At 37.1% G+C, this 27,497-nt stretch overlaps 1 protein-coding gene across 23 annotated transcripts in view; it reads right to left on the minus strand.

Annotated features, from left to right (window-relative positions):
* Positions 1-27,497, minus strand: part of camk2g2 (calcium/calmodulin-dependent protein kinase (CaM kinase) II gamma 2) — a 61,330-nt gene that overhangs the window by 22,731 nt on the left and 11,102 nt on the right. For all 23 annotated transcript variants that reach the window (XM_079855421.1, XM_079855428.1, XM_079855430.1 and 20 more), the window contains exons 3-9: positions 14,297-14,356; positions 9,680-9,734; positions 8,592-8,657; positions 6,457-6,529; positions 3,756-3,858; positions 3,094-3,177; positions 2,819-2,913 (exon numbers count right to left, since the gene is read on the minus strand). In XM_079855421.1, coding sequence (XP_079711547.1) covers positions 2,819-2,913; positions 3,094-3,177; positions 3,756-3,858; positions 6,457-6,529; positions 8,592-8,657; positions 9,680-9,734; positions 14,297-14,356 — 536 coding nt within the window. The remainder of the gene's footprint in view (positions 1-2,818; positions 2,914-3,093; positions 3,178-3,755; positions 3,859-6,456; positions 6,530-8,591; positions 8,658-9,679; positions 9,735-14,296; positions 14,357-27,497) is intronic.

Here is a 27,497-nt window from a genome sequence, read left to right on the forward strand (position 1 = left end):
TCCTGCAGTCAGCATGTCAATTGCACGCTCCCTCAAAACTTGCGACATCTGTGGCTTTGTGCTGTGTGATAAAACTGCACATTTTAGAGTGGCCTTTTATTGTGGCCAGCCTAAGGCACACCTGTGAAATAATCATGCTGTCTAATCAGCATCTTGATATGCCACACCTGTGAGGTGGGTGGATAATCTCGGCAAAGGAGAAGTGCTCACTAAGACAGATTTGTGAACAATATTTGAGAGAAATAGGCCTTTTGTGTACATAGAAAAAGTCTTAGATCTTTGAGCTTAGCTCATGAAAAATGGGGGCAAAAACAAAAGTGTTGTGTTTATAATTTTGTTCAGAGTAGTTTTTTAATAGCCTTTCCTTATCCTGTTTATTCATAAGTGTAAGTGATATTCTTACAACTTAGGTGTGTGTTAAGTAAAGTGGGCATGGTGTGCTAACCATTTTTGAGAAATAAATTAGCTTGGTTCAAATTCATAAATATTTGGGTTGCAGCGTAATGACAATGGGAACATGTGGGTCCCATGACCAAATCAGCTGAGAACCACTGGTATAGTTTATTTATATTTTTTTATTTATAATGTTAGATTCCTGGTTCATTAAGGCCCAATGACATTTATACATTTAAACATGCATTTTCTGTATAGCTGCTTTGTAAGGAAATGCATTGTGAAAAGCCCTACACAAATAAATGTGAAGTCAATATTTCAAGATCACTAATCATAAGTAAATTTGTGACATTGATCATGTGATTTTGTACAGATGGTAAGATGTTCTTCCATTGAAGCTCAAGATGCTCTTTATATCATCTTAAATCATACTGGAGAACACGATCATCAGGTTTTACACAAACTTGTTGAGTTCATGAAGCTTAAGCACTGCTGACATCAATGCAAAAAAAAGACAAAACAAGTACTAATTCTGAATTCAACAATGTTAATTCAACTTTGCACCCAAATAGTTTTGCTAATACTGATAATATAAACAGTAATGAAAATTTGTACTACATAAGAAAAGAATGAAAAATAGAAGCATTTTCACTATCTCAGACTTTTTTTTATGAAACTAAGAGCTCAAATGTATACTGACATGGACAAACACACAGATCAATGGCTTCCATGGCCTGTAATGGATTTTAATATGATTAGAGCAGAGTAGCTTAAGTGATGACTGGAAGAGTTGTTTTCCACCTGGATGGCTGAAAATGCTGAAACCAAAACTGACCTTCATAATCACATCTCTCCCACACTGCAGCACTCCATCAAATGGACAACACCACTATGCAACAAACACAACAAGCATGCTAGTTCCATGCACTTAGTGAGGCTAGTTAAGAGGGATTTTGAAAGCACATATTAAATCAAATTAGTATGAATCCATACTATGATCATGCTGGACTGACAAACTACAGCTGATCACAAGATGCCATCTCCAAGACTGTTGTAACCTCATATAAGCTATATAGAATAGTGTTAATGGGTAAGATCCCACTGTAAACAGTTTTCCTTTGGGGTTTGAGGAGATGATAATGCTGATGATAATGAAGAAGACTCCTCGGTTGTATGTTCCACTGCTGAGCTCTAGAGGAGGGGGCTGCCATAATTTATTATTGAGTAACTTGGCTCTCTATCCCAACCAATTAAATATTAACAAAGGCTTCAATCTGGGCTCGTCACTCTTGGGTCGATGAGGTGGCACTGAAATCTCTGTATGAGAACGGCCATGAGAGCTTCTCTGTCAACAAGTTGATGGACAATAAAAGACTAATGAAAGGCCTTTCACTTTCTGCTACTGATTGAGCCAAATGCCGCTTAAACTGGGTTACAGTCACTTTTTTAAATAAATAGGCCTTTTGTTTGACATGCTTTTACTGTTCGACTGTTTACTAAACGTCTGCTTTAATTAGATCAGATATGGGTGCAGTGCGGAGCGATTTTGCCTGGAGTGAAAAGTAGGCGTTTCGAAAGTTGAATTTCTTCCGGCACTGTTCCATCACCAAGCTGGAGAATGATGGAGAAACACAACCGGGGAACCATAGGTTTGTTTTGGAATTTAAAAAGACTTGTGATGTGAAAACAATAAGTTTTCCTTTCACATGTGTACACTACCGTTAAAAAGTTTTAAGAAATTAATACTTTTATTTAGCAAGGATGTATTAAATTGACCTAAAGTGACAGTAAAGACCTTTAAATTGTAACACAATATTTCTATTTTAAACAAATGCTGCTCTTTTGACTTTTTATTTAACAAATACTGAAAAATATCACAATTTTCACAAAAATATTAAGCAGCATAACTGTTTTTAACATTATTAAGACATTACATTAATAAAATAAGAAATGTTTCTTGAGCATCAAATCAGCATATTAGAATGATTTCTGAAGGATCATGTAACTGGAGTAATGACTGCTGAAAATTCAGCTTTGCCATCACAGGAATAAATAACATTTTGAAGTATACATTAAAATAGAAAACAGTAATTTAAAATTGTAATAATAATTTACAATGTTACAGATTTTACGGTATTTTGATCAAATAAATGTAGCAAAAGTGAGGTCTTTCAAAAACACTAAAAATATACTACTGACTTCCAAATTTTTTATTTGGATCTATTGGGTATGGATCTATAGGTTTACTGGACAAAAAGTAATGAGAATCAAACATTGAAAATCTCATATTGGTCAACCACTGATCTGAATATTGGGGTGGATGTGTTTCCTTCAATGGAACAGGCCTGATTAGATCTAAAACAGTGTTATTACATTATAAAGCAGTGAGAACTCATTAAGGGAAACAGTGTGTGTGATCACTCACGTCATAGGCTCCAGCCTTGATCTGTTGATACAGTTTGTGCTGATCCTCATCCCAGAAAGGAGGGTAACCCACCAGCAGGATATACAAGATCACACCTGCCCAGGACACATAAATTTAACTATTCAAATACTAATCCACTCTTCTTCCAAAGTAAAGAGACTGAATCACATATTTAGTACACCGATTATTCATAAAAGTGGACAAATATATGACACTACAAAAAAACAAAAGACTTTTTAAAATGACACTTTAAATAAAACAGGTGAAAATCTTACCACAGGCCCAGATATCCACTGGCTTGCCATAGGGATCCTTTCTCAGGACTTCAGGCGAGAGGTATCCAGGGGTGCCTGCAAAACCTGTAAGGCCATATTGTGATTTACATACATTTAGTATCTAAAATGAACTGATTTCACTCACAAAATCTTCAACAGGCAACAACATTTCAGTTTGTATTAAACACAAAATAGTTAGTGAAAAAAATATGTGCAGATGTGTTTATTTCTTACAAGGCTGTATAATGTGAAAAAGCATATAAGAAATTCCCACAATGTTGGAAAAGCTTATTTTTATTTTGTTCACTGGGTTTGTCGTCTGTGACCTCTGACTTGGTTCAAGTGAGTAGTCTTGACTCAAAAAGAACATTAAACTCCATATTTTCCATGAGCACAGTGTAAAAACACAAGCTGGCTATTCTCCAGAGTTCTACAGTCCCACAAGAGCCAAATATGCCATAGAGAGCAAACACAGCAATAAGGGAAAGCTAACGCTTCTTGAAAATCAGCGAATGTTTCAATGTATGAGAAACCAGTGAAATTAATTTGGTCTCTTGAATTTAATTCAATCTTGCATCAAGACGATCTACAATGGCTTCAAGCCAAATCCCTTTAAGAGATCAGGCTACAAACGAGTTGAAGGAAAAGCAAACGAGTCTTACCGAACCAGGCCTGCTGATCTCCCTGCACCTCGATGGCAAGGCCAAAATCAGCCAGCTTCACTGCCGCCCCCTTCATCTTACTGGCCAATAGCAGGTTCTCTGGCTATAAGAGGACACATGAAAGAGAAAAGGGTAGGAGACAAGAAAGGAAGAAGGAATAGTGAGAAAGAAAGAAAATGAGAGAGGAGACATAGATAAGAGAGTGTGAAAACGCAGTAAATGCGACTGCACCTTTACTATTCTACACAATTTCATCTAAATAACTTAAAAATAAAACACTAAAACAACATTATAGAGTACAGTATGAAAAAACTAAATGTGAGCCAAAAGAATTATAAAGTGCAGTCGACAGCCATACGGCTGCTCACTTATTCTTTGCATGATAATGCTAAAGGTGATGATCAAACATAACGAGGCTGAGTTTAATCAACTGTGATCTGCATTAAAGGACATAAACGTATCCAGCATGTTCTATGAGGACAGTCTTTCATCCCCACACTGTAGGAATACTGAGATCCGGTCTCGAACTACAGAGGGAATCAAGTCAGAGACAGAAATAGTGTGCATGCTTGTATATGTGTGCGAAAAGAAGGGAGAGATTGCATGCGGTGTCTTTATCTTACTGGTGTCTGTGTGTAAAGCAGACCGATACTTATGACAGCACACCCATTGCTCTGAGCTGCATAATTCATGAAGAGACAGAGAGGGCTTGTAGTCTCATGCTACGAGAGCAGGGGTGAGCTGCTCTCTCGCCCCGCTGTCCCACACACCCCGCTGCCTCTGTATGCTGCAGACACAGGCCTGACCCGGACACAGCGCAGCCACCCTACAACAACTGCCGGAGCAAGTTTTATAGTGAGCTGCACACAACACACTTTCTGTGACGTCATGACATGGTGATGGCTTGTTATAATAAATATTAATTAAAGGGATAGTTCACCCAAAAATCATTTACTCACCCTTAAGTTGTTCCAAACCTGTATGAGTTTCTTCTGTTGAACGCAAAAAAAAGATATTTTAAAGAATGTTGGTAAGATAGCCATTGACTTCCATAGTATTTTTAGTATTATATGGAAGTCAATTGCTACCGGTGTCAACTGTTTGATTACCAACATTCTTTAAAATATGGAACAACTTAACAGTGAGTAAGTGATAAAAGATTTTTTGGGTGAACTATCCCTTTAAATCATACTGACAGAAGATTACTTTCCTAGACTGCCCAATGATGTAAACTAAGGAATATTCATAAGCCAAGCCAAAAAAAATGTCTAAAGGTCAAAAGTTTTAAATGCTAGGCATCACATCCTCCTCCTCATCTTTTTTTAAGAGCTCAAAGATTTTTGAATCAGTTTTTAGCACTTGAAAATGGTATCAACATAAAAAAAAAGCAAACAATCAACACAGAATTATAGATAATAGATAAATTAGTAGACAAATAAATAAGATAAATAAATTGCTACTTTTCTAGATAAATAGAAGGTCAACCTTACATTTGTTGGAACAACTGTTCTTTTCACTTAATTCAAGGGCACAAAAATGTGACTGTTATTATTTTAGTATTATTAATATACCATATCAGCAGTTGGAAACCTTATGGCAGGTAGAAGGATAACCACTGAAGCGAATGGTCTGTTGGACCTGTGGGCTAGCACAGGTTAAAATTTCACAGTTTATTGGTATTTATAATGCCTAACTTAATAAAACAGGCTATGTGATTACGAGGAATGATTACTTCAAAATGTATGTCTGTATGCAAGTTTAGGGGCTTTATTTAAATTAAATGCATACACCTCTTTAGCTATCGTCACGTGCCAATGTGCCATAGGTTGTGCTCCTGCTCGACTGTCCCTGTTCGGTTCTTGCGTCCCTGTCGTAAGATTCTCTTGTCTGTCTGTGTTCAACAGTCTCTTTCGCTCTGATGAATTAGAGAAGGCAAAATGAGTCCCTACCGCACACGCTCACCACCATGCCACGGTTCTGCAGCCTCTGTGACATCACACGAGTTTCCATAGCAACCGGCCTGCCTTCAGCACTCCTCTGTCTGCCTTTACTTTTAGAGGTGAACTAATATGGAAAGGGCCGGTTCAGTTGGAGGTTCTGGAGGGGTGGGGTTAGACACATTTTTGTCCACCACATGCCGCTGATCTGTGTTTCATCAGTCATTACTGTAGAAAAAACACCCACTTTCACGCAAACACACGATTTGACCTCTTACACAGACTCTACAACATATACTCGTAGGAAGATGAGAAGATACAAAAGAAAAAATTGCTGTAACCTCTGACAAGCAACAAGGAAGCACTGTTTAATATCAATCCAATATGCATCCAATATGCAATTCCGCATTTAAGCAACATATCTCTCCATCCTCTATTAAACATCCCTTTGATTGCTTTCTGCATTGTGCTTGTCATCAAATCGCCCCTCTGGATTCGCCACAGCCAACTGACCACTCTCTGACGTCAAGAAAAACAAATAACAATCAAACAGGCAAAAAAAAAAAAAAAAAAAAAAAAAAAAAAAAAAAAAAAACGCCATCCATGCTCTCCAGTGACAAGTTAGCAGCCACACAGTGTTTAATGTCACAAGCACATGTTTGAGTGTGTGCTGATGACGCCACAGTGTTGCCAAGAGGAGGAGGAGGGTTTGGATGACGCAAACTCCAGGATTGGCACATTTCCACACTGACGGCATGACTCACCTTGAGGTCCCTGTGCACAATGTCATGCTGGTGGATGTGGCTGACGCTTTCCAGGATCTGATTGATGCAATGACTGAGAGAGAGAGAGAGAGAGAGAGAGAGAGAGAGAGAGAGAGAGAGAGAGAGAGAGAGAGAGAGAGAGAGAGAGAGAGAGAGAAAGCAGGGAGAAGGAAAAGAGGGACAGATTAGGAAAAGAAACTCAGGCATTAGTACAAGGATCTAACTCCAGATAGAAGATCAGGCACAAGACATCTAGCTGAAGAATCTGGCCTATGCGGAGAGACTGAGCTTTGTATGAACAGATAAATACTCTGATTTGTTTTATGGCTGTCAAAGCTGCCAGAGTAGCTCTCCAGGATGGGAATGAAGATACATTTACCATGTCATCCAAATGCCAAAACAGTTTTCCTGAAGCTGAATAAATAGAGCAAACACAGTAATATTGTTTTTTTTACAATTGAAAATAATTGTTTCTATTTGACTCCAGTCTTCAGTGTCACATGATCCTTCAGAAATCATTAGAATATGCTTAAGAAACATTTATTATTATTATCATCATTGTTGAAAACATTTTTTTTCCAGGATTCTTTGATTAATAGAAAGTTCAAAAGAACAGCATTTATCTGAAATAGAAGGCATTTTTAACATTATACACATCCATTCAAATGTTTGAGGTCAGTAAGATTGTTTAGGTATATACAGAAATCAACACTTTTAATTCAGGATACATTAAGGTGATCAAAACTGACAGTAGATACATTTATTATGTTATAGAATATTTCTATAGTCAATGTCTCTATTCAGCAAAAATTGTGTTTTTTTTTTTTTTTACCACAGTTCCCCCAAAAATATTGCCATCACAGAAATAATTTCATTTTAAAACATATTAAGATAGAAATTGTTTACTTATTAACCAAGTTACTTTAAATTTTAATAATAATACAGTTTATAATAATAATAGCGTTTTATTTTATTTCTGATCTATATCAATATTTCTCACCCACACTCTCTATAGGGCATTTATTGCTCCGGCAGACTTGCACTGCAGAGAGACATTTCAAGAAAGTGAGGCGACATAAATAAGCACCGGTGGAGCTGGAAAGAATGTTTATAAATGCAGATAGTGGAGCAGCTCATTACGGAGCTCTGAAACCTGTTCAAAAGGTCATGACCCGAGGACAGACGAAGGGTTGGGAGGAGATGACATCTCTCGGAGGGAATGTTTGTTTGTTTGTTTGGAAACATACTTAAACCAAATCATTCAGAAATGTATTTTTTCATGTAAAGAGAGAGTAAAAAAGAGAGAGCTTGCAGAGAGGTTGCGGAAAGAAAGAGCTCCATTAGAAATTCCCTAAAGCTCTCTTAAGGAAGGATGGCGAGGAAGGCATTTCTTGTGTCCAAATTTGGCAAAATCTGTGGACTGCATTCCATTCCATCCCATTACGGAGGCACTTTCCAGCAAAAACTCTGTGTTCTCCCTTGATGCAAACTCTCAGAAGCAGTCTTCACACTGTAAGTCTGGAGAGTGCCTTCCAAAAGTAATTAGAAAGTGACACTAATTTTGCTGTTCCGGCTTAGTGCTGAATATGAAGTGGATATGGACTGAAGTGCAGACAGTCAGCTTAAATTTAAGGGGATGAATTTCTATTTATATAAAGATTTCTATTTTAAATAAATTGTGCTCTTATGAACTTTCTTTTCTTGCCCTGGAAAAAAAAAATCACTTTCTCCACAAAAATATTAAGCAGCACACGTTTTCAACATTGATAGTAATAAGAAATGTTTCTTGAGCACCAAATCAGCATATTAGAATGATTTCTGAAGGATCATGTGACAGTAATGATGCTGAAAATTTGCCATCACATGGAAAAATTACATTTTAAAATATATTAAAATAGAAATCAGTTACTTAACAGTAATTTTCAATTGAAATAATGTATTTTTAAATCATTTTTAAATAAATTGAAGTATTTTTAATGAATTAAATAAATGTAGCCTGGTGTGCACTTCTTTCAAAAACTTTAACAGACCCCAAACCTTTGAACCGTATTGTTTATATACAGAAATATATATACATATATATAAAATATTACAACTAAACACTGATATGGTTTTAGCTGAATTTTTTAACATACCTTGCATCTGCTTCACTGTAATATTCTCTTGCGACAATGTCTTCAAACAGTTCTCCACCAGTCACACTACAGGAAGAAATACAGGCTTTATAAACAGCTCAAGGGAGGAGAACTCAAAACTATAAACTATAAAGAGCATGAGGCCTGTAGAGGAGTGTGTGGCTAATGGAGGGAAGTTTTATCACCGCGGTTCGGCACTTAAGTGTTGGGTGAGCTCTATCAGAGTCTTAAATGACACAAGAGCCCTGAGAGAGGACCATACAGTTACAATCTACACACGTATGTCTCAATGCAGTTACACAGAGGACTCTATATCTCAACAACACTTCAGACTCTGATAATCGTTCAACATGATGTCAGCATAACTCAAGCAAAGGAGTTCAGTAATAAACCAAAGTATTTTAAACTATATGATAGGGACGCACAACATGTATGTATGTATGCATGTATGCATGTATAGAGATATATATATATATGTTCATTTTTAATGTTATCGTTATTGGCCCGGTAAGAAAATTTAACTGATATGTTAAAGCCGATAAATAATAGTTTCTTTCAACAGAGACACTTCAGATGTGAACTGTTCGCCATGATGCCTTTGAATTGCTTGAAATATGATTGGAATTACTTCAAAAAGGAAAATACAGTTAAGTGCAACGTGTGCAGCGCAAGAGTGTCATATAGGCTACATTAAATTATAATGAGAACATTATAATTGTGTGCTTGTGACAAGGCCTTTAATGTCAAGACTTTTGTTTTTGTAATCAGGCTCTCAAAACTTTTTGGATTTATGTTTATTGGCCAATATATCGGTTATCGGGTTTCACATATAAAGAATTATCAGTATCAGCCAGAATGTTCATATCAGTGCATCCCTACTATATGGTAAAGAGAAATGGCCCTACTGGCTGGAGAAAAGAGTTTAATAGTCATACATCAATTACATTTTCCTGTAATTAACAGTTAATTACAGCCAAACTGGGCTGGAAGGAAGTGGAAAGTGCGAGTATACAAGCCTAATCTAGGATCAATCTTGTTTAACAGCAGAAGTAAGAGGGAAGATCAGAATGTCTGACTCAGATACTTACAGGTCAAAGACCAGGTAATGAAAGCCTTCTTCTGAGATACTGTCATGGAGACGCACTGTTGAGGGAAAACAGATAGAGAGAATGAGGTAAGACAGAGAAACAACATAAGCAGGATGAACAGAACAAGCTTTTATCCTTTTCTTGACCTGCCCATGAAGTCATCCTCGTTAGCTCAATTACAAAACCCAACCTTGCTGCCTAATGCCTTCTAAGGCAGCATCGTAAGTGACCCATTTGGAACGGTGCACATAGAGAGTGACTCCACATGCCACACAAATAGAACTCAGCATAAGACAGTGGTTCTCAACCTAAAGCATAATATTCGAAGGCCATACACCATATAAGGTAAGACATTTTCTGTATTTCTGTAATTGTTATAATTATGACAATGTAGCTTGTTTTCAAAATTATTTTATTAACAGAAACTGGGACTATTTATATATTAAAGGAGACCTATTATGCCCCTTTTTACAAGATGTAATATAAAGCTGCATTTCCACCGCTGGAACTTTCCCCAGGAACAAGGGAATTTGGGGTGGTACTCTGTGTGTTTCGACCACAGGAACCAGCGTCTAAATGAAGTTCAGGGAAAAAATTCCCTGCTCGCAAGGTAGTATTTTTTCAAAGTTCAGGAACTTTCGGGGGTGGGACTTGGGCACTGAACATGCTGATGGGTTGAGTTCACGCAGCATTTTGATTGGTTGTCTCCATGCAGCATTTTATTTCAACCACCATTTTTTATATTCTGTTGCGGTGCGTGCATTAACAGTTGTTTGCAATTTGAACCGACAATGGAGTTTAAAATACGTCCGATGGACCGATGACGAGGTTCAGGCTTTATTAAGATTATACGCAGAAGACAAAATTCAGCGTGAACTGTAAAATTACACACAGTCTCCTAATCTTCCTAATCTTCAGGGTGCTTCAGACCGCAATGGAAACGCAGACAGCAACAGGTCTGGGGGGAAAAAGTTCCTGGGACAATTTGTTCCGGGTAATTTAAGTTAATAAACCCCATTTTAATTAACCACAATGACATAGGAGACTGTGATACACTAATAAGGATACATAACACACAAATATTGGGCAAAATGAAATTAAATATTTTTACATTTTTATTTGGCTTACTCACATTTTAATTTAACATTTTTAATTACACTGAACTATTTTAGAACTGAATGAATTATACGTTTATTTATAGACAACATTTTCTCATGCTCGGCCAACATCTAGGATTTTTTTTTAATTTGTTGCAATGCATTATTATGGGATTGTTTTCTCTTCAAAGGATACAAGTTACATTAGAAGGCAACACTATCACATTTTTTTTCTTTGAAACAATGTGCCTTGATATATTGTGCACAATAAGACCGAGCTGTGAAAAAAGAAACACTGACTTCATGACCACTTGAAATTAAAAAGAATCACAGCTGACATCATTCGTGTCAGAGGAGGTACTGAGGTTCACATTACTGAGGGAACAGTGGCATTGCAAGTAAGGCAAGGAACATTTGTTATCCTGATTGAAAGTAATGAATTTGTCATCGGTAGTTACAGATTTGAAACCTGCCAGATCTCACACACGCAGGCATTAAGAGACCCCTTGGCTCGCTCTCATTGTGTGTGGGTCTGTGTAAATGACAGCGTGCATTAATCTCAGACATGTGAGAGGTGGCTGTGCTAGAGGAGGGCAGAGAGGACAAAGCAGAATTATATTATCTCCACATTCACCCAGGATCACCCGCGGCGCTGACACAAACACACACATTCTGACAGGAGGACTGTGTTTTTTAACACAATTCAGACTCATGGTGCTGTGAACAGTGTGTGAATGGAGAGAGATTTTAACAGGTTGGCCTGAGAGAAGTGAGGTGTGGATAGAGGAGATTTGTGTTGTACTCTGATGGAGATGACACTAGTTATTGCTCTAGTGCTCTAGAGCAATAAAACTTGCCCTAATACTTTTGACTTGAACTAGAGTACTGGTACTTCACTGGTCTAAAACTAAAATGGAAAAAAAGCAATAATATTAGTCATGTGCGTTGTAGTAATGTAGCTGCTGCTGCAGATGTGTATAAAACCTTTTTATATATAAAATACACAATACACTAAATACTTGGGGTCAGTAAAATTATTTTTTTCCTCGAAAGAAATAAATACTTTTATTCAGCAAGTATGTATTAAATTTATGAAAGTGACAGTAAAGACATTTATAATGTTAATGTAAAAATGACTTTTATTTTAAATAAATGCTGTAAATTTATCCTGGTTTACACAAAAATATTAAGCAGCACAATTGTTTTCAACACTGATAATAATAGGAAATGTTTCTTGAACACCAAATCAGCATATTAGAATGATTTTTTAAAAATTGCCATCAGTGGAATAAATTACATTTATTTTAAATTGTAATAGTATTTCACAATATCGCTGTTTTTACTGTATTTTTGATCAAATAAATGCAGCCTTGGTGAGCATAAGATACTTCTGTCAAAGCATTAAAAAAACCTTATCGACCCCAAACTATTGTATTTTATATTACTTTATTATTATTATTAATATTATTTTTTAAATATTCCTGAACATTTATTTGCTAATTTATTTTGCATCTTTGTTCAGTTATCTTTATCTGTCTATTATTATAACCCTACACTGAACTAACCATATTGGGAGAAAAATCTGACTGATCAATAAAAGTTCCTTTTTTTTTAGCATAGTTTTATGATCCCTTGATATCCGGTAATATCACAAATCTTGACATGTTTTACGAATATCAATAATGGACACACAAATCAAAAGATTTTATTTTATTGGTAGGTGAGTTTTCTTTTGCTTAGCGGAAAAATAAATTCTGCAAAAACACCAGTGTTGGGTGAATTTTCACAATCTGTTGAAGAGCTCCAGAGGAATGCATTGTTCCTTTCTTACATTTTGTTGCACTGAAAACGCATGCCTGAAGACGCAGCTCTCAGTGAGATAACATGAAGAATGCATGTAGATGCATGTGGGCTGTGTGTGTGACAGAGCTTATGTCACACTATCTGCTCTAGCTATGAGTCTGTGGGCCAACGGCAGTCATGTTTTCATATCTGCTGTTTTTTTGAGAAGAGGGTTTGTTAACAACAAACCCCGCTGTTGGTAACATGTACAAAGGCTGTAAGTTACCCTGCATATGTACAGTCTATGTGTTCAAGAAAAAGGAAGCGGAAAAGAACGAGTTTGAGTCTTTGCTGCCATAGGCCATGTGCTCCTTGAGCATGCTCGCTCTCTCTCGCTCTCTCTCTCTCTCTCTCTCATATACACACTTGATTGCTCTTGAGTTTACTGGCAGTCCATGCAGAAAACATGACAATCTGATCCTTTGAGAGAGAGTGAGAGGGAGAAAGAGTAAAAAAAAGAGAAAAAGAGAACATGAGAGAAAGAGAGAAAGGGCCATTTAAGGCGGTTAAACAGTAAAGGGTACTAAAGACAGATTTAGGCCACTGGGAATGGAAGGGAGGGAATACAGGAGAAAGAGAAAAGCGTGAGAGGAGAGATGAGATAAGAGGGTGGGAAGGGAGACAAATCCTAGAAAGAAGAAAAATGAGGGCTACAAAAAACACAAAATAGGGATACATCAAGCAACGATTGTGGCTACTAATGATTATCAATGAACAATGACGCACATTTCAGATTGTCCCTTACATAAAGGTATAGTATGTCTTGGAAACTTGGAATAGCCAAAGTCTTATGGTCTAATTTTATATATATATATTTTTGGTCCTATTTTTTTTACTTGAAAGAAAAAGCTAATGGAGCACTTTTATTTAAACTTATATAAACTAATATAATTTATTTTACTGGACAGTATAAAGCTCATTACCATTCATATTTTGTTGTTACTGAAAAGTACTGAGTAAATGTGATGTTTGTTACCTCAATAAATTTAAGGTCATTCCTATTTTATTTGTGTACATTTTAATCATTAACATAAAAACACTCTTTTTATGACTAAAATAACAGTAAAGGGTAAAAAAATAAATAAAATTAATTCCCAAAAATTAAAACGGAAAAAAAGGAATTTGCAAAAATTAAAACAGAAAAAACGGAATTTGGGAAAAAAGTAAAATGGAATTTGGGAAAAAATAAAACGGATTTTATAGGGCCCTACAGTTCCGACCATTTTGTTTTAATCCTGTTGTATTCCTTCAAGTCTTCATAACTTCAGATTCCACAAAAGCTTGATCTTGAATTCACAAACTTTCTAACTTTCTCTTTTGCACCTGGTGATTAACTCAGTGTCCTTTATCACCATGCAGAAACATCTTACCACAGCACTCAGCTTTTCACACACACAGAAGTGAGCCTGAAGGGACGAAGCCTGAGACATTTCCATGATTTTGCATGAGCAGGAGATTTTGTCTGTGTGATCTGTCGTGTCAGCCACATCCTTTCTCATTCCATGCAAATAATCTTGTGTTGAATGTGAAGCATGTTTGTACAGTATGTCTCACTGTACATCCACTATTATCCTTGATTACTGAGGGGAGAATGGCATCAGGGCATGTTGCATGCCGGACTCGAATCTGCACCCCCTGCATTGAGCATATTGAGCACAAGCATGTTGTTGAGACTCACCTATGTTGGGATGTTTGAGCAGACGGCAGATCCGAGCCTCTCTCTCTAGCTTCTGATGATCTGAGGATTAAACACAGAGAGAACAATTCAGCACATTTAACTCCTGAACCTCCACACCTGTCAGAACACAAACATTATCAGTGAAGAACCACTTACACTACTGTTGAAAAGTTTAGGGGTTTTTAATGTTCCTAAAAAAAGTCGGCATGTATTTGATCCAAAATACAGTAAAAAAATACAGTTTCTCACACAAATCAATTCTGTTTCTCCTTTGGCTTCAGAAGACGGACTTTTATGATGTTTTTAAATGGTGTTTTTTGGTCATTTGGTTCACTTTCATTATATGGAAATGACCAAGGTGCTCAAATCACCCTGAGATGGATATTAATCCCAGGTGTAGACAGTGCCTGTAATGCAGTCAATGCAACCGTTTAGTGACATAATTAATAGCAGGCATTCTGCCCTATTATTAGCAAGAATATAGTTAATGACTCTGGGCGAATGCAATGTGCATGAGGTAAAGATGTCCACTCTAGAAAGAAAGCGTCCAAGATTAATATAACTGCCCATCCTGAAATAACGAGCATCGATCTCTAAAAGGATGCAAGGTCATAGCCTCTATGGGAAACCTTTCAAGATTTTTTTATGGCAGGGAAATCAAACAGACACACAAACAAACTGCTTCTGCAGTGTAAATACATTATATGAATATATAGGTCTTCCCAGCCTATAAACAATTATGTTACGCACCACCATTCATGGTAGAGACCTGATCATGTGATATAAAGAATAAGCTAAGAGGGTTTTGAACTCTTCAATATGTGTCAGTATGGAAAAGCAGAGTTTCTAATGCAGGGCTGTTGGTATTTGGTGTTGTGTATACTCTATCAAAACCATGTCAAGAATCTTAAATAGAGTTGTCTGCATTACGCCAGACAACACCCTAGTTGAAAAGAATGCACATGTGCACCAAACACACAGTCATCTGCAGCAGCAGTGATCCACTAGTAGGAATTCAAATCATGAACTCAATGCAGGCACTCCTGCTGGGTCAGATCAGTCTCACTTAAACACTAGCACACACAGCGCTCTTATGCATAACATATCCTTAGTCCAAGATCACACAGTACCAGGTGTGTGCTACAGTACTTGTCTAAAATGAGCCAGACCTCAAACTGTAAGAAAATATTACAAAATATAATAAAGACTGAAAAAAAAGTATAGATGCCCAAGGGTGTTTATGCACTCGTGTTGCTATGTTCCTGTCGGAGGCCTTCACTAACCGCATGTGGATGTGGATCTTCTACCCAAAAAGACTTCAAATTCTCTGACAGCCCCAAAGCATGATTCTCAGAAATGACATCAGCTTCAATCTTAAAGGATCAAATATTCATCTAAAAACCATCACCACCACACTAACATCACACAGCCTTAGCACAGTACTTCTCATGAACACACACACACTTGAAGTGATGATGTTTTCATCATATTTGTAGAAATACATGTGGGTGTAGGATCACGGGTGGCTTAAAGCTTTTCTGAAAAGTGCTACCTAATAAACATCCCTCTGAAAGAACGAACGGTGACCGCTGTGAGTGATGTGCGTGTGCGTTCGGTTTATGGCAGCAGATGTCTTTATTACCTAACAGAATTAATCCAGGACATTTAATATTCGGCTCCCTACAGAACAGTTAATCTGATGGCTGAGCGTGAGAGACGGCCGTACAACGACTGCTGGCATGTAGAGAAAATAAACACACACATAAATTAAACACTTTGAGTATGTGCAATAAAACATTTTATTTTTATCCTTTGCTGCACCTTCCACATGCAATCTATCCACTGCATTATAAATCAAGTTTGAAGTAGAATAAACACAAATCCACTGATGGCTGTGATCTGATAAAGGCTTCAAGAAAGAGAAATGGCTTTGAGTGGCTCCACTCCCACCTTTTCTTTCTTTCCACTCACGCTCCTCCCTTTGTGCGATCTCTCTCGTTTTCTCTTTTTATCCCATTACTGAAGAGATAAATAAATGATGTGTTGTTCAGTGACCATCTCTAAAATCCAATTGGGCTAAGTGCTGCTTTCTCACTGTGCGGTCAGGTCCATGATGTCATGGACTCTCAGAGAGAGAGAAACAGAGAGATTCAGAGAGCAGGAACAGTGAATTGACTGCTATGAACGGTTCAACGAAACATCAACAGTTGTATAAGAGCCCTGAGATTGGATCAGCATAAACCTTTGATGACAATGAGCATTCTAGACCAGCAACTGCATGGTTTAAAACAAATTCCAATAGATTCCAATTAAATTCCAAAATAAAAGTTTAAAACTAAAACTTAGTTTTCTAAAACTTTCCACAAAACAAACACAATACAATGTATATTTCTGTTTCAGCAAACGGTCAGTGAAAACAGAATTTAAAACCATTATTTGTGTGATTTTTTGGGGTCAGTAAGAATTTATGTTTTTTAAAGTTTCACCAAGCCTGCATTTATTTAAGTAAAAATATACTAAAAATAGTAATAGTGAAATATAGTTTTTTCTTAACCATCTAATAGTAGCTGTTCTATAATATAATACAGTAATATTGTAATATATTAATTATTTTAAAATGTATTATATCCATGTGATGGCAAAGCTGAATTTTCAGCATTATTACTTTATTCTTTAGTCACATGATCCTTCAGAAATCATTCTGATGTGCTGATTTGCTGCTCAGAAAACATTTATTATTATCAATGTTGAAAGCAGTTGCACAGCTTAATATTTGTATGAAAATATGGTAAATCTTTTCAGGACTCTTTGATTAATATAAAAGTTCAAAAGAACAGATTTATTTGGAATAGAAATCTTTTGTATCATTATGAATGTCTTTACTGTCACTTTTGCTCAATTTAACGCATCCTAGCTGAATAAAAGTATTCATTTCTTAAACAAAAAACTTGCTGACCTGAAACTTTTGAACTGTAGTGTAATAATCAGACAAAATGTCCACAAATGAATATAGTTCATTGGTCTAGCTGTAGGGTGTTTATGCCTGCCAAGCAACGTAAAAACTTACACATTCATATTGAATGTGCAGTAACATGTTCAAGATGTTTATCAGCTTTTACAACAGCACCATGGCTCATCCAATCAGAACTGTGTGTTTTTATAATGTACCATAAATACCAATCCGTTTTGAAAGCACACTTGTAAGCACAGCTGGAGCCGTTTATGTATGTTTGCAGGTGCTCTTTCCAAGTTCCTTAAACAATAAAAACATCAAGTCAAATGAAATACGTTTCTTTCATGTCTATCAATGGCTACAGCGAAATAACTTCTGCAAGCAAGTCAGTACAATGATGACACTTCAGCATGAGCATGAGCAGATGCATCATGGGCCGGTAACCTCAAATGCACCCTTTAGAGAGAGTGTAAATCTCTGTGGTCAAGCTCTCAGTCTAGAGAAACACATATGTAAAATAAGAAGAAAAATTGCAAAGGGGAAGGAAACCTGCAGCCAGATGCATTACTGCTTTTACAGTTACAATACAAAACAAAGTAATTAATACCATGGTAATATATTCACTACATTGTATGCACACAAATAATCACCATATACCACTGTACAAATCGCAGTACTTTTTTTTTTTTGTAATAGGTGCCATGCAGCTCAATAAGTCTCATTTCTGTTCTGGATTTACTAACAGATGCTACACTGCAAAAATGAATTGGCTTAATTTAGTTTAGTTGAGTCCTACAGCTCTGAAAAACACATTGAGAAAATGTGTGCACATATGCGCAAGCTGCTCCTGCTCTCACAGATCCAAACACGTCACAGAACACGAAACTATGTAGTCAGCCCAGACTCTTGAACAGACAGGAGGGTCACTCCTACACATACTGGAAAAGGTGAGGGACTTTAATTAATTGTTCATTCTTCTCTCACATCTCCTCTGCACTCCAGAGAAGTGCCCTTGTTGTGGCCTTTTCACTCGTTCTGTCTGCTTGCTTTATTTTTCATCCTCTGTTGGCTCATCAACGCTGACCTTAGTGTCCTCACTGTTTACAAATCACAGGCTAACTCCAGTTGAAGACTACTGACTTTTGTCTCATTCTCCATCCCTTCCTTTCCTTTTCTGCTGCTCAGCTGTTCTTCCATGACAACAGACACACGGTGGAGTGTTATCATCATCTTGACTCATTTATCACAACCTGGCCATCTCTTTGACATGTACTGGTCCAATCTGTCCAGTCCTGCCCTTTTTCTGATGTTCTCTTGCTTCCTATTCTTTTGCTGTCTTGCGAGCACTGGCAGTTCCTTCAGGAAACGCAAATGTAATTCAGCAACGGCTATTCCACAATGTTCCAACCGCAGTGATTTATAAGTGTAGATATCCATGTCAGTAGTGGTCATTTAGTAGACAAAAGCACTTAGAATGTCACGTTAAGTGTTAAGTGTTTTGCTCAAGGTCATACAGTAAGTGTGATAACTAATGGTTTGAATCAGCAACGTTTTGAATGACAAGTCCAGGCCATCTTTCTATCTAATATTGTAAAAAGGCCAAGTTCAGTTCAGATACTAATCACACTAAATATATAATAAATGTAGAGTCTACTTAATATCTACTTCAAAAGTTTGAGGACAGTAAGGTTTTTTTTTTTTTTTTAAAGAAATGCATACTTTTATTGAGTAAGGCACATTAAATAGTGACAAAAATACATGTTTAATAACAATAATCATGTTACAAAAGATGTCTATTTGAAATAAATGGTGTTCTTTTGAACTTTTCATCAAAGAAATGAAAAATCACATGTATCACAGTTTCCAAAGATATTAAGCAGCAAACTGTTTTCAACATTGATACTTAAAAAAAAAAACTCCCGCACACTATCTGTACTTGCAAAAACGTATGAAAAATATTTATTGGTCACATGTGCCTGATGAAGGTCATGAGACCGAAATGTTGCCAATAAATATTTTTCATACGTTTTTTGCAAGTACAGATAATGTGCGGGAGTTCTTTGTTTTTTATTTGACTTGACCAACCTATATGGTCTTTTTTTCCCACGTACCTATCACCTGCAGGTGTGCGATGGTGTTTGCGTTCTGATCAACATTGATAGTTAGAAATGTTTCTTATGCAGCAAATCAGCTTAGAATGATTTCTGAAGAATCACGTGACTCTGAAGACTGGAGTAATGATGCTGAAAATTCAGCTTCGCCATCACAGGATTAAATTGCATTTTAAAACGATTCAAATAGAAAACGGTGATTTTAAAATGAAATAATATTTCACAATATTACTGTTCTACTGTATTTTTTCATCAAATAAATCTAGAGATCAAGGTTGGAAATAAGATACAATTGACAGAAATTATAAAAATGACAAACACTTATTTTATAAAAATCTTACAACAACAAAAAAAACAAAAAAACAAACAAACATTGTTCATTGTCAAGGCTGTCAGATAATTCCAGAACTGACTTGAGGCAGAATCTTGACTGACTACTGTCAATCATCTAAATGGGAACTGGCAATGGTTGATATTATTAATCTTAAAATGGCCAAATATCAGTTGATGAACAGTATTTAGATTTTCAGTCCAGCAATGACGCAGCAAGTTCTCTCTCAGCAGTGGCATCACACGCTCATACCAGACACAAAATTTAAAAAAAATGAAGGGATATTAAAAAAATATTTTGTTTGTTATTCCTGTTCATTCCTTGCAGGTAAATACTGTACTGAAAAACATGTCTTGATTATTGTATACATATTTCACTTCTACAATCATTGTTGACTGTTTGGTAAAAACTCTATAAAAATTAACACTATAAATATCAAGATATATCTAGAACAACACTGATCAAAATATTGAATATTCTGATATTTGCAATGATGTTTTGAAAGAATGCAAAGTATGAAGTCAGTGAGAGCAGAAGAGGGTGTGAGACGGTTGTTGATTTGGACAGGGTGACACTGCTGGAAGGGACAATCAGAAAGAAACAGTTTATACCTGGAACCAGATCCAGTCTCCTCTTATTAATGCAGTGGATGCAGAATGAAACAGGTCCTGCAACAGCAGCAAAGCCCGAGGGGAAATGTGTGTGTGTGTTAGAGGGATGTGTGTAATAGGGCTGTCACTTTTTATTCGATATTCGAATATGCATTCGAACATGGCGTGAAATATCCGAAACCGAACTATAAATAAACTATTCGGTTTTTAAAGTGCCATGTTTTGCGCATTTTTTACAGTCTATGATTAGACCGTTTGCTTTTTATTTTATTGTTTGCCATCTCATCCAGTAGCGGCCGCTCTAAACGTATTGTAGCGTAGGCCCATGACCAAATCAAGCGAATAATAGCAGCCAATAGCCAGCTTGTTTTGAAAATGGAAGATAAAGACAAGACAAAAGAGTCCGCGCTGTAATTCCTGCCTATTACACACACACACACACACACACACACACGACCCACAGAAAAGACGCGCGTCAGTATCGAGTTCTCTTTCGGGCTTGAACAAACCATAACACACAAATTATGCCAAATGTCCGTTTTGTCGAGTGTCCTCATAAGAGCAGTCTTAAATTATTTAAATAAAGTCTTAAATGAACGTAGAGATGTGCGAAAATGCGACGCGTGTCAGATCGCGTCTCTGTCCGCAGCGGCTGGTCTTAAAGTGTCATTAATGTTAATCAAATAACAAAGGTAAGAGAACATTACTCACTTAGACCCGGCGCCAGGAGGATTATTATACCGGTAGCCTAATCATGAATGCACTCCCTATCTTTTAACACATCTCCGGCGAACGGCTTTTTCACGCAAAAGAAAAACTCTTCATGAAGCGCAGTGAAATTCAGCGACCATGTGGCGTTTCCTGATGGATCGAGGTTGTTCGTTAACTTCATTTTACATTTTACTCGTAGATATTCGAATATATTCGAATACATTTCTTGATATTCGATATCCGTTCGAATTTGATTTCTCTCAAAAGTGACAGCCCTAGTGTGTAAATATATAAGGGAGAAAGAAAAGAAAGTAAACCTTGTGTATATGAGTGCTTTTTAATGAAACCCAGGCCCCTACGACACCTTATCGCTGGTTCAACGCAAGCGCACCGTGAGCCAAGCTGTCAGAGAGCAAATAAAAATGGTTCCAGTGAGACAGACACTCCAGTAATGCAGGAAAGTAGCTTGGTTTGGCTCTTCAGCTCATACCAATGAAGCATCGTACTGCCAGAATAAACAACCAAAAACAGCTCTCAGTATCTTAAGCATGAGAAAACACCACATCTCAGCCTGCCCATCAAATCGAAAGCCTGCAAATACAAGACAGACAGGCAGCCTCGTCAGCCTGATGTCCTCCGAGTAATGCACACTTCCAAAAACTGAGGCGATTGGGCCTGTTCCTTTTAAAATCAGCTTAAGGTGCCGTGGCGGGGATGTCTGATCCCTCGTCATCCTACGACTAATCTGCAGTGCAGAGTTTTCCTTAGACAACTGCAGGAGGACGTGGACGAGCACATGATTGAGTACACACACGTTTATTATAACATTATATCCTCTCCTGCCACCATGGTAACACTCACCTGACTTCTCTTTCCACCCCATTGAGCTCTCTTTCCACCTATATGCTTTCCTCCACATATTTCTATCATTCAATCTGTCTCAGGAGGTGTGTGTGTGGTGCTTTTTCTAGGGCTAATGGAAAAGCCAAACAGTTTATGTGCTCTTGAGGCCTACGGCCCACTTGAAAATAACTGGGTAATGTCAAACAAAAATTGTGAACAAACAAACAATTGAAGAGTTCAGATGCAAAAACCTCTAAGTGCCATCTGAAATTTTCTTCTAGAATGATAATTTTTATCAAGCTCGTTTATTTAAGTTCAGTAATTTCACTTAAATGGCAATTAATAGGTAATTTTCATTGCCATTTAAGTGAAATGACTGAATTTAAATATACGAGCTTCATAAAAATGATCATTCTAGAAGAACATTTCAGATGGCACTTCGAGGCTTTTGCATCTGAACTCTTCAATTGATAAAAGTGTCAAAACAGTCATTCTCTGTAATAATTCACACTCTGACTAATATCACCACAAATATATGCATGAAAATTCACATATACACACCAAACTCTACTGGCTATCACATTTGTTAGTGTGCGTGTGCATGGGAGCAAGTCTTCTCTGACTCCAGACACTCCCTGCATCATACCGGCTGCAGCAGTTGCATGTCCAGTCAGTGTTCTCCACCGCTCCGCACATGCCAGGAGACACAGCTTGTTTGACAGATGTGCTACATGTTGTTAATCTGTGATGAAATTAATTGTGAAAGACTGTGATGCATTTCTGACATCTGTTTTCTACTGAAGAGGAAGAAAAGATCTGGTCAGGAGATAAAACGTTGTAGTTGTTAACTTGTTACCATAGCCAGCCCAGTAGCATCACATACTGACTCTACACTTTACCCCCCAAAAAAGTATATATATATATATATATATATATATTTTTTTTTTTTTCCCCCATAGAGACATTAGAATTAAAAAAAAAAAAATCTGTAGCCATTTGAAATTAGAGCCAACCACTCTGATCCAAACAAAGATGCTACACGCATGTAGCATGAACAGTTGTTTTATAATGAAAATATAACTTCAAGATTTAAATCATAAACAGAATATGTCTTTTAGATTTGTGAGATTATGCTACAGAACACACACCTACACTGCTCAAGGCAGTGTGAGCCGAACGAGTCGCAGCACAGATCAGCAGCAGGAGTATGCCGTGCTTATTCATTTTGTTAAAAAAAAATTCTACATTTAATGTAAGCGAGTTTGTCATTGTACAGTTTTGTTGTTGTGTTTTTCATTAAAAATAATAATTCATTCGAAAGCAAAAGTAAAATTCGAAACTTTGAAGTCCAAAGTTTTCAATTGAAGCTCAACATCCATAGGAATGAACTGGAAACGCTCGCTCTGCTCCACTCAGTGTGGATACGCACCGCAAGTGATTTAAAAGGGAAGTGGAAAAGAGGGAAAAACTCTGTCTTCAGTGTTTTCCGTTTCTGTGTTAAAGTCCTGTTTACATACTTCGGAATATTTCCACACAAATGATGGGAAATTTTTCCCACATTTTGGGAAATGATTGCAATGCAGTTTGTGCGCAATTCCGGAATAGAGATCGGCAAAAATAAAACGAAAAAGCGCCCGTTTCCGATTTATGGTTGACAACCGGTGAATCTCTAGTAATATAAAAAACTGGATGTGTATGTGTGTATGGTTGCAAATTTGTGACCAATATATTCTGTCATCATGTGCTACAGAAGAAAGACAATAATACAGGTTTGTGATTAAAGGATGACAGAAATATTTCAATATAAAATTAAATTTTAAACAAAAAGCGCATCAGATGGAGACTTTGAAAAGGGAAAAAGCAACTGTAGAATCCCTACAATATTTGCTTTATTCTAGTGGTCTAGATAATCTTCTATATCATAATCATGATAATGCCACACTGATCAAAACTGCTAATTTTGCATGCCTGGTCTTGCTTCGATGACACCACTAATGCCATAGAAATATGCAGGCAGAACAGAAAATTCTACTTTTGATTCAATCAATTAGGCAGGGAGTCTTTCACCTGCAGCACATTAATAAAGCACATGGGGAGCAGCAGTAGTATAAAATGGAAACTTCTTAGAATAAAAGAAAAGGACAGACTAGCTACTAATTTGGCATACGCTAAGCCAGTGGTTCTCAAACCTGTCCTGGAGTACCCCCAACACTGCACATTTTCTTTGTCTCCCTAATCAAACACACCTGATTCAACTCATCAGCTCATTATCACATGGGTTAATGAGCTGATGAGTTGAATCAGGTGTGTTTGATTAGGGAGACAAAGAAAACGTGCAGTGTTGGGGGTTCTCCAGGACAGGTTTGAGAACCACTGTGCTAAGCTAAGAGAGCCAAGCATGCTTCCTCTTCCTCTGGCTTCCTCTCTCAGCTCTGTAAGTCTGCGATGGATTGGGAAAGGCAGAATTGTTAACTTCAGGTTAAGGTCGAAGGATGACAGCCCCGGAGATGATTCAATAACCATAGCAAAACAAGTTTGCCAGCTTTCCAAGCATTCAAAGGCACAGCAAATTCTTTCACTCAAATGGTCCACTAGCTGTCCACCAACTGACCATTTGATTAGTGAGGTCCTAGTTTATCTAATTTTGTTTTAGCTTTAATGTTTAGACTACTTTGTTTTTTTTCAAACGACAGCATGTTATACTTCAGCATGTTGTTAAACTGTCAGCATGGTAAACGCTCTTAGATAAGTTGCGCCTCTAAATTCATTTAAAGCAATGCCACTACAGCCTTTAAAACACTTTGACAAACAACTACACCTTCTACAATAATAAACGGCAATTACTGTCTGACTTCAAATCGACTGCTGTGAACAAAGTTCTTGTTAGCATGTATAATCTGAAGGTCTTTATTTTTTTGGGAGAACCAATCACAATGTCTCATGATGATAGTTTTGTGCTTCTTTATACGTTTCGTGGGAATCAACCTACCTTGGCTGACTATAGTTTTCTCTGCATATAAAGCTGGTACTGGAGAATATATTTACTTACATTTTACTTCATTTACATGCCATGAGTATAAAGTCAGCATAAAATGAAATGCATGATATTGATCTTATTGTGAATAATTCATCAAATGCATGTTAATCTTTGACCATTTATTTTTTTAATGAAAATGTCATAACTCAATCTTACGGTGAAACAACAGACTTCTCTCGTGATGTACGCCACTAAAACCCCACCACTTACAATTGACTGCAAGCTCACATACAGATCCAATCAACATCATACAGATAGAACCAAGTCTGTACAACACAATGCAGAAGAAAAGATCTATCGCAACATCACGACATGAACATCTGAGAAAAATATAAAATTCAGACAACCACACGACTGATCAATTATGACTGCTCTTGCACATCCCTAATGCTCATTCAAGTGGTTTCAGTTCAAAACTCTTCCCTCTGATTGATTTCAAAGTTCAATAGCATACTTTTGTGGAGAGGCATGGAATGAGAGCAGTCCAACCACCAACAGCATTGTCACTATCACACACTCTGCCATCAATCCACCCACCGAGAACATAAAAAAACCCTTTCTTAACTACAAGATAAACTTCAGTCTTTTAGGAAGGGTGTGTATGTGTGCTTTGTGCAAGTTTATTGACATGTTATGATAAAAGTAAACATTCAACAAAGGACAGTAAAACTGTCAACCAGAATTGCCCTACTAATGGACTCATGAATTTCCAATAAGGCAGCACTCACAATACACGTGTATAACCTCTGTACTGAAACTATGCTCCCCACACTCTTCCAAAAGGGAGAGAAACATCCTATGGCCAGACAGAGCAATCACCTCAAAAGCTCTTGGCAGTTATTTCCTCATCAGGTAACTGAATTTAAAATCCAAAACATCCAAAGTACACTGGCTAATGGAAACAATGTTTACAATGTATGCAAACTCACACCCTCTCAGCTCAACTCTTTCTAGGAAGAATAAGCATAGCTGCTCTGTGTTAAGTGGAGGGAGTCTGGCTTTGTACGCTGACGTGCTTCTCGTGTGTAAGTGTGAGCTTAAGCCGCGCGTCTGTCCCGCACCAGACCATCTGCTGATCCAGGGTGTCACTACATCTCTCTCCCCGATCCAACAGGGATTATCCTGTTACGTGATTTAGACGCCTGCAGATTCCCAGCAGTTAAAACAAAGCAGGTAGGACAAATCCCTGTGACCACTGCATGACAGCGTGAGAGAGTAAAGGATGACCTTGTTGTAAATTCACTTCCTGCTCAATTCTGTCAGGGTCAAGTGTTTACCGACTTGTTCAAAATTAAATTAACCTACTGCAGGCTTGGTGTAGCCCATCAATATTATTCTAGAGTTCTAGAAAGATAAAGTTAAAATAATTTCAGCATGAAAAAGCAAAATTAAGTAATGTTAATGTATTTAAGTGAGGGTCAAAAATGGCCGAAATAACATCACTAATAACACAAAACGCTTGAGAATGAGGTCACTACTTGTGTGCGGGGCTCCGTTTTACGGCCCCTCCAGAATAGCTTCAAATCTATAGCATCAAAAATAATAATTTAATCCCGTTTACCAACTATTGAGCTTTTTTATATATAAAATGGTGTGTATTGCAGGATAATAGAATACTGTCCATGACAGAAAATGATTAATGCTTAATAGATAATTCTAAGTTCAGTGAAGATTACCAGGTCAAAAAATTCTGATCAGCTCTTTCAGCTCTCCTTCGACACAGCTTGGGGATAGTGACTTTAGCCTGAAATATGAATCAATTATTTAGGGCCTTGCAAACAACGAGTCAGCCACCTGAATAATGGTTTATCTGTGTCAATGTTTGTAGAGCGTGCCACATGGTACAGACTGTATCATCGAATACATAATGTCCTTTCAAAATACAGAGCAACATTCATTGGTTTGAAATGAACAGAGCCTGCGGTGTAAATAGCATGACAGACCTGTGTTCTGTTTATGTGGAAGAAAAAGGTGAGCTTTTGTGTTGATATCAATTGTGCGATAAATGCGGCTCATTACTTGGTGGTGGTAGGTGCAGCATATTTTATGATGTTAATCTAAAAAATCCCTAATGCTGGAACCCAACCACTTCAATTAAAATCTATTCAAACGAATGTTTAGTCGCCACCAAAATTCCTCAATTTTATGAAAATCAGCAAGAGTCGTAATGAAAGTTTATAGAAGTGCTGCGATTATTTCAGGGCACCTGCTGAACTAGAACTACAAACAAACTTGAAAGTGTTATATTTACGGATTGCATCCAGGAAACTCAACTTTTGTTTTGTTTTGTTGTTTGTTGAGTCCAAACTTTAGATTATTTTAATTCCCAATGAACTGAATAGTAGTAAATGTAACTTTTCAGAAGTTAAGTCTTCTGCTTTTAAGGAAACATGCACAGGAGGCTTTCCTTTAAACAAGACTACTCAAACTCCAGGGTAGTGAAATGATGGCTTCCATACGCTCTCAACTGCAAAACGAAATAAGCTGTCTGCCTTTTTTATTTTTAGTTATACAAAACAAATACTCATGTAATAAATCAGCATATCTGCCATCTTGCAGAACATCTGAAAATCTTTCAGCAATACATGACAGTTAAAATAAATA

Source organism: Squalius cephalus (assembly GCF_949319135.1).
Source record: "Squalius cephalus genome assembly, chromosome: 21".
NCBI lineage: Eukaryota > Metazoa > Chordata > Actinopteri > Cypriniformes > Leuciscidae > Squalius > Squalius cephalus.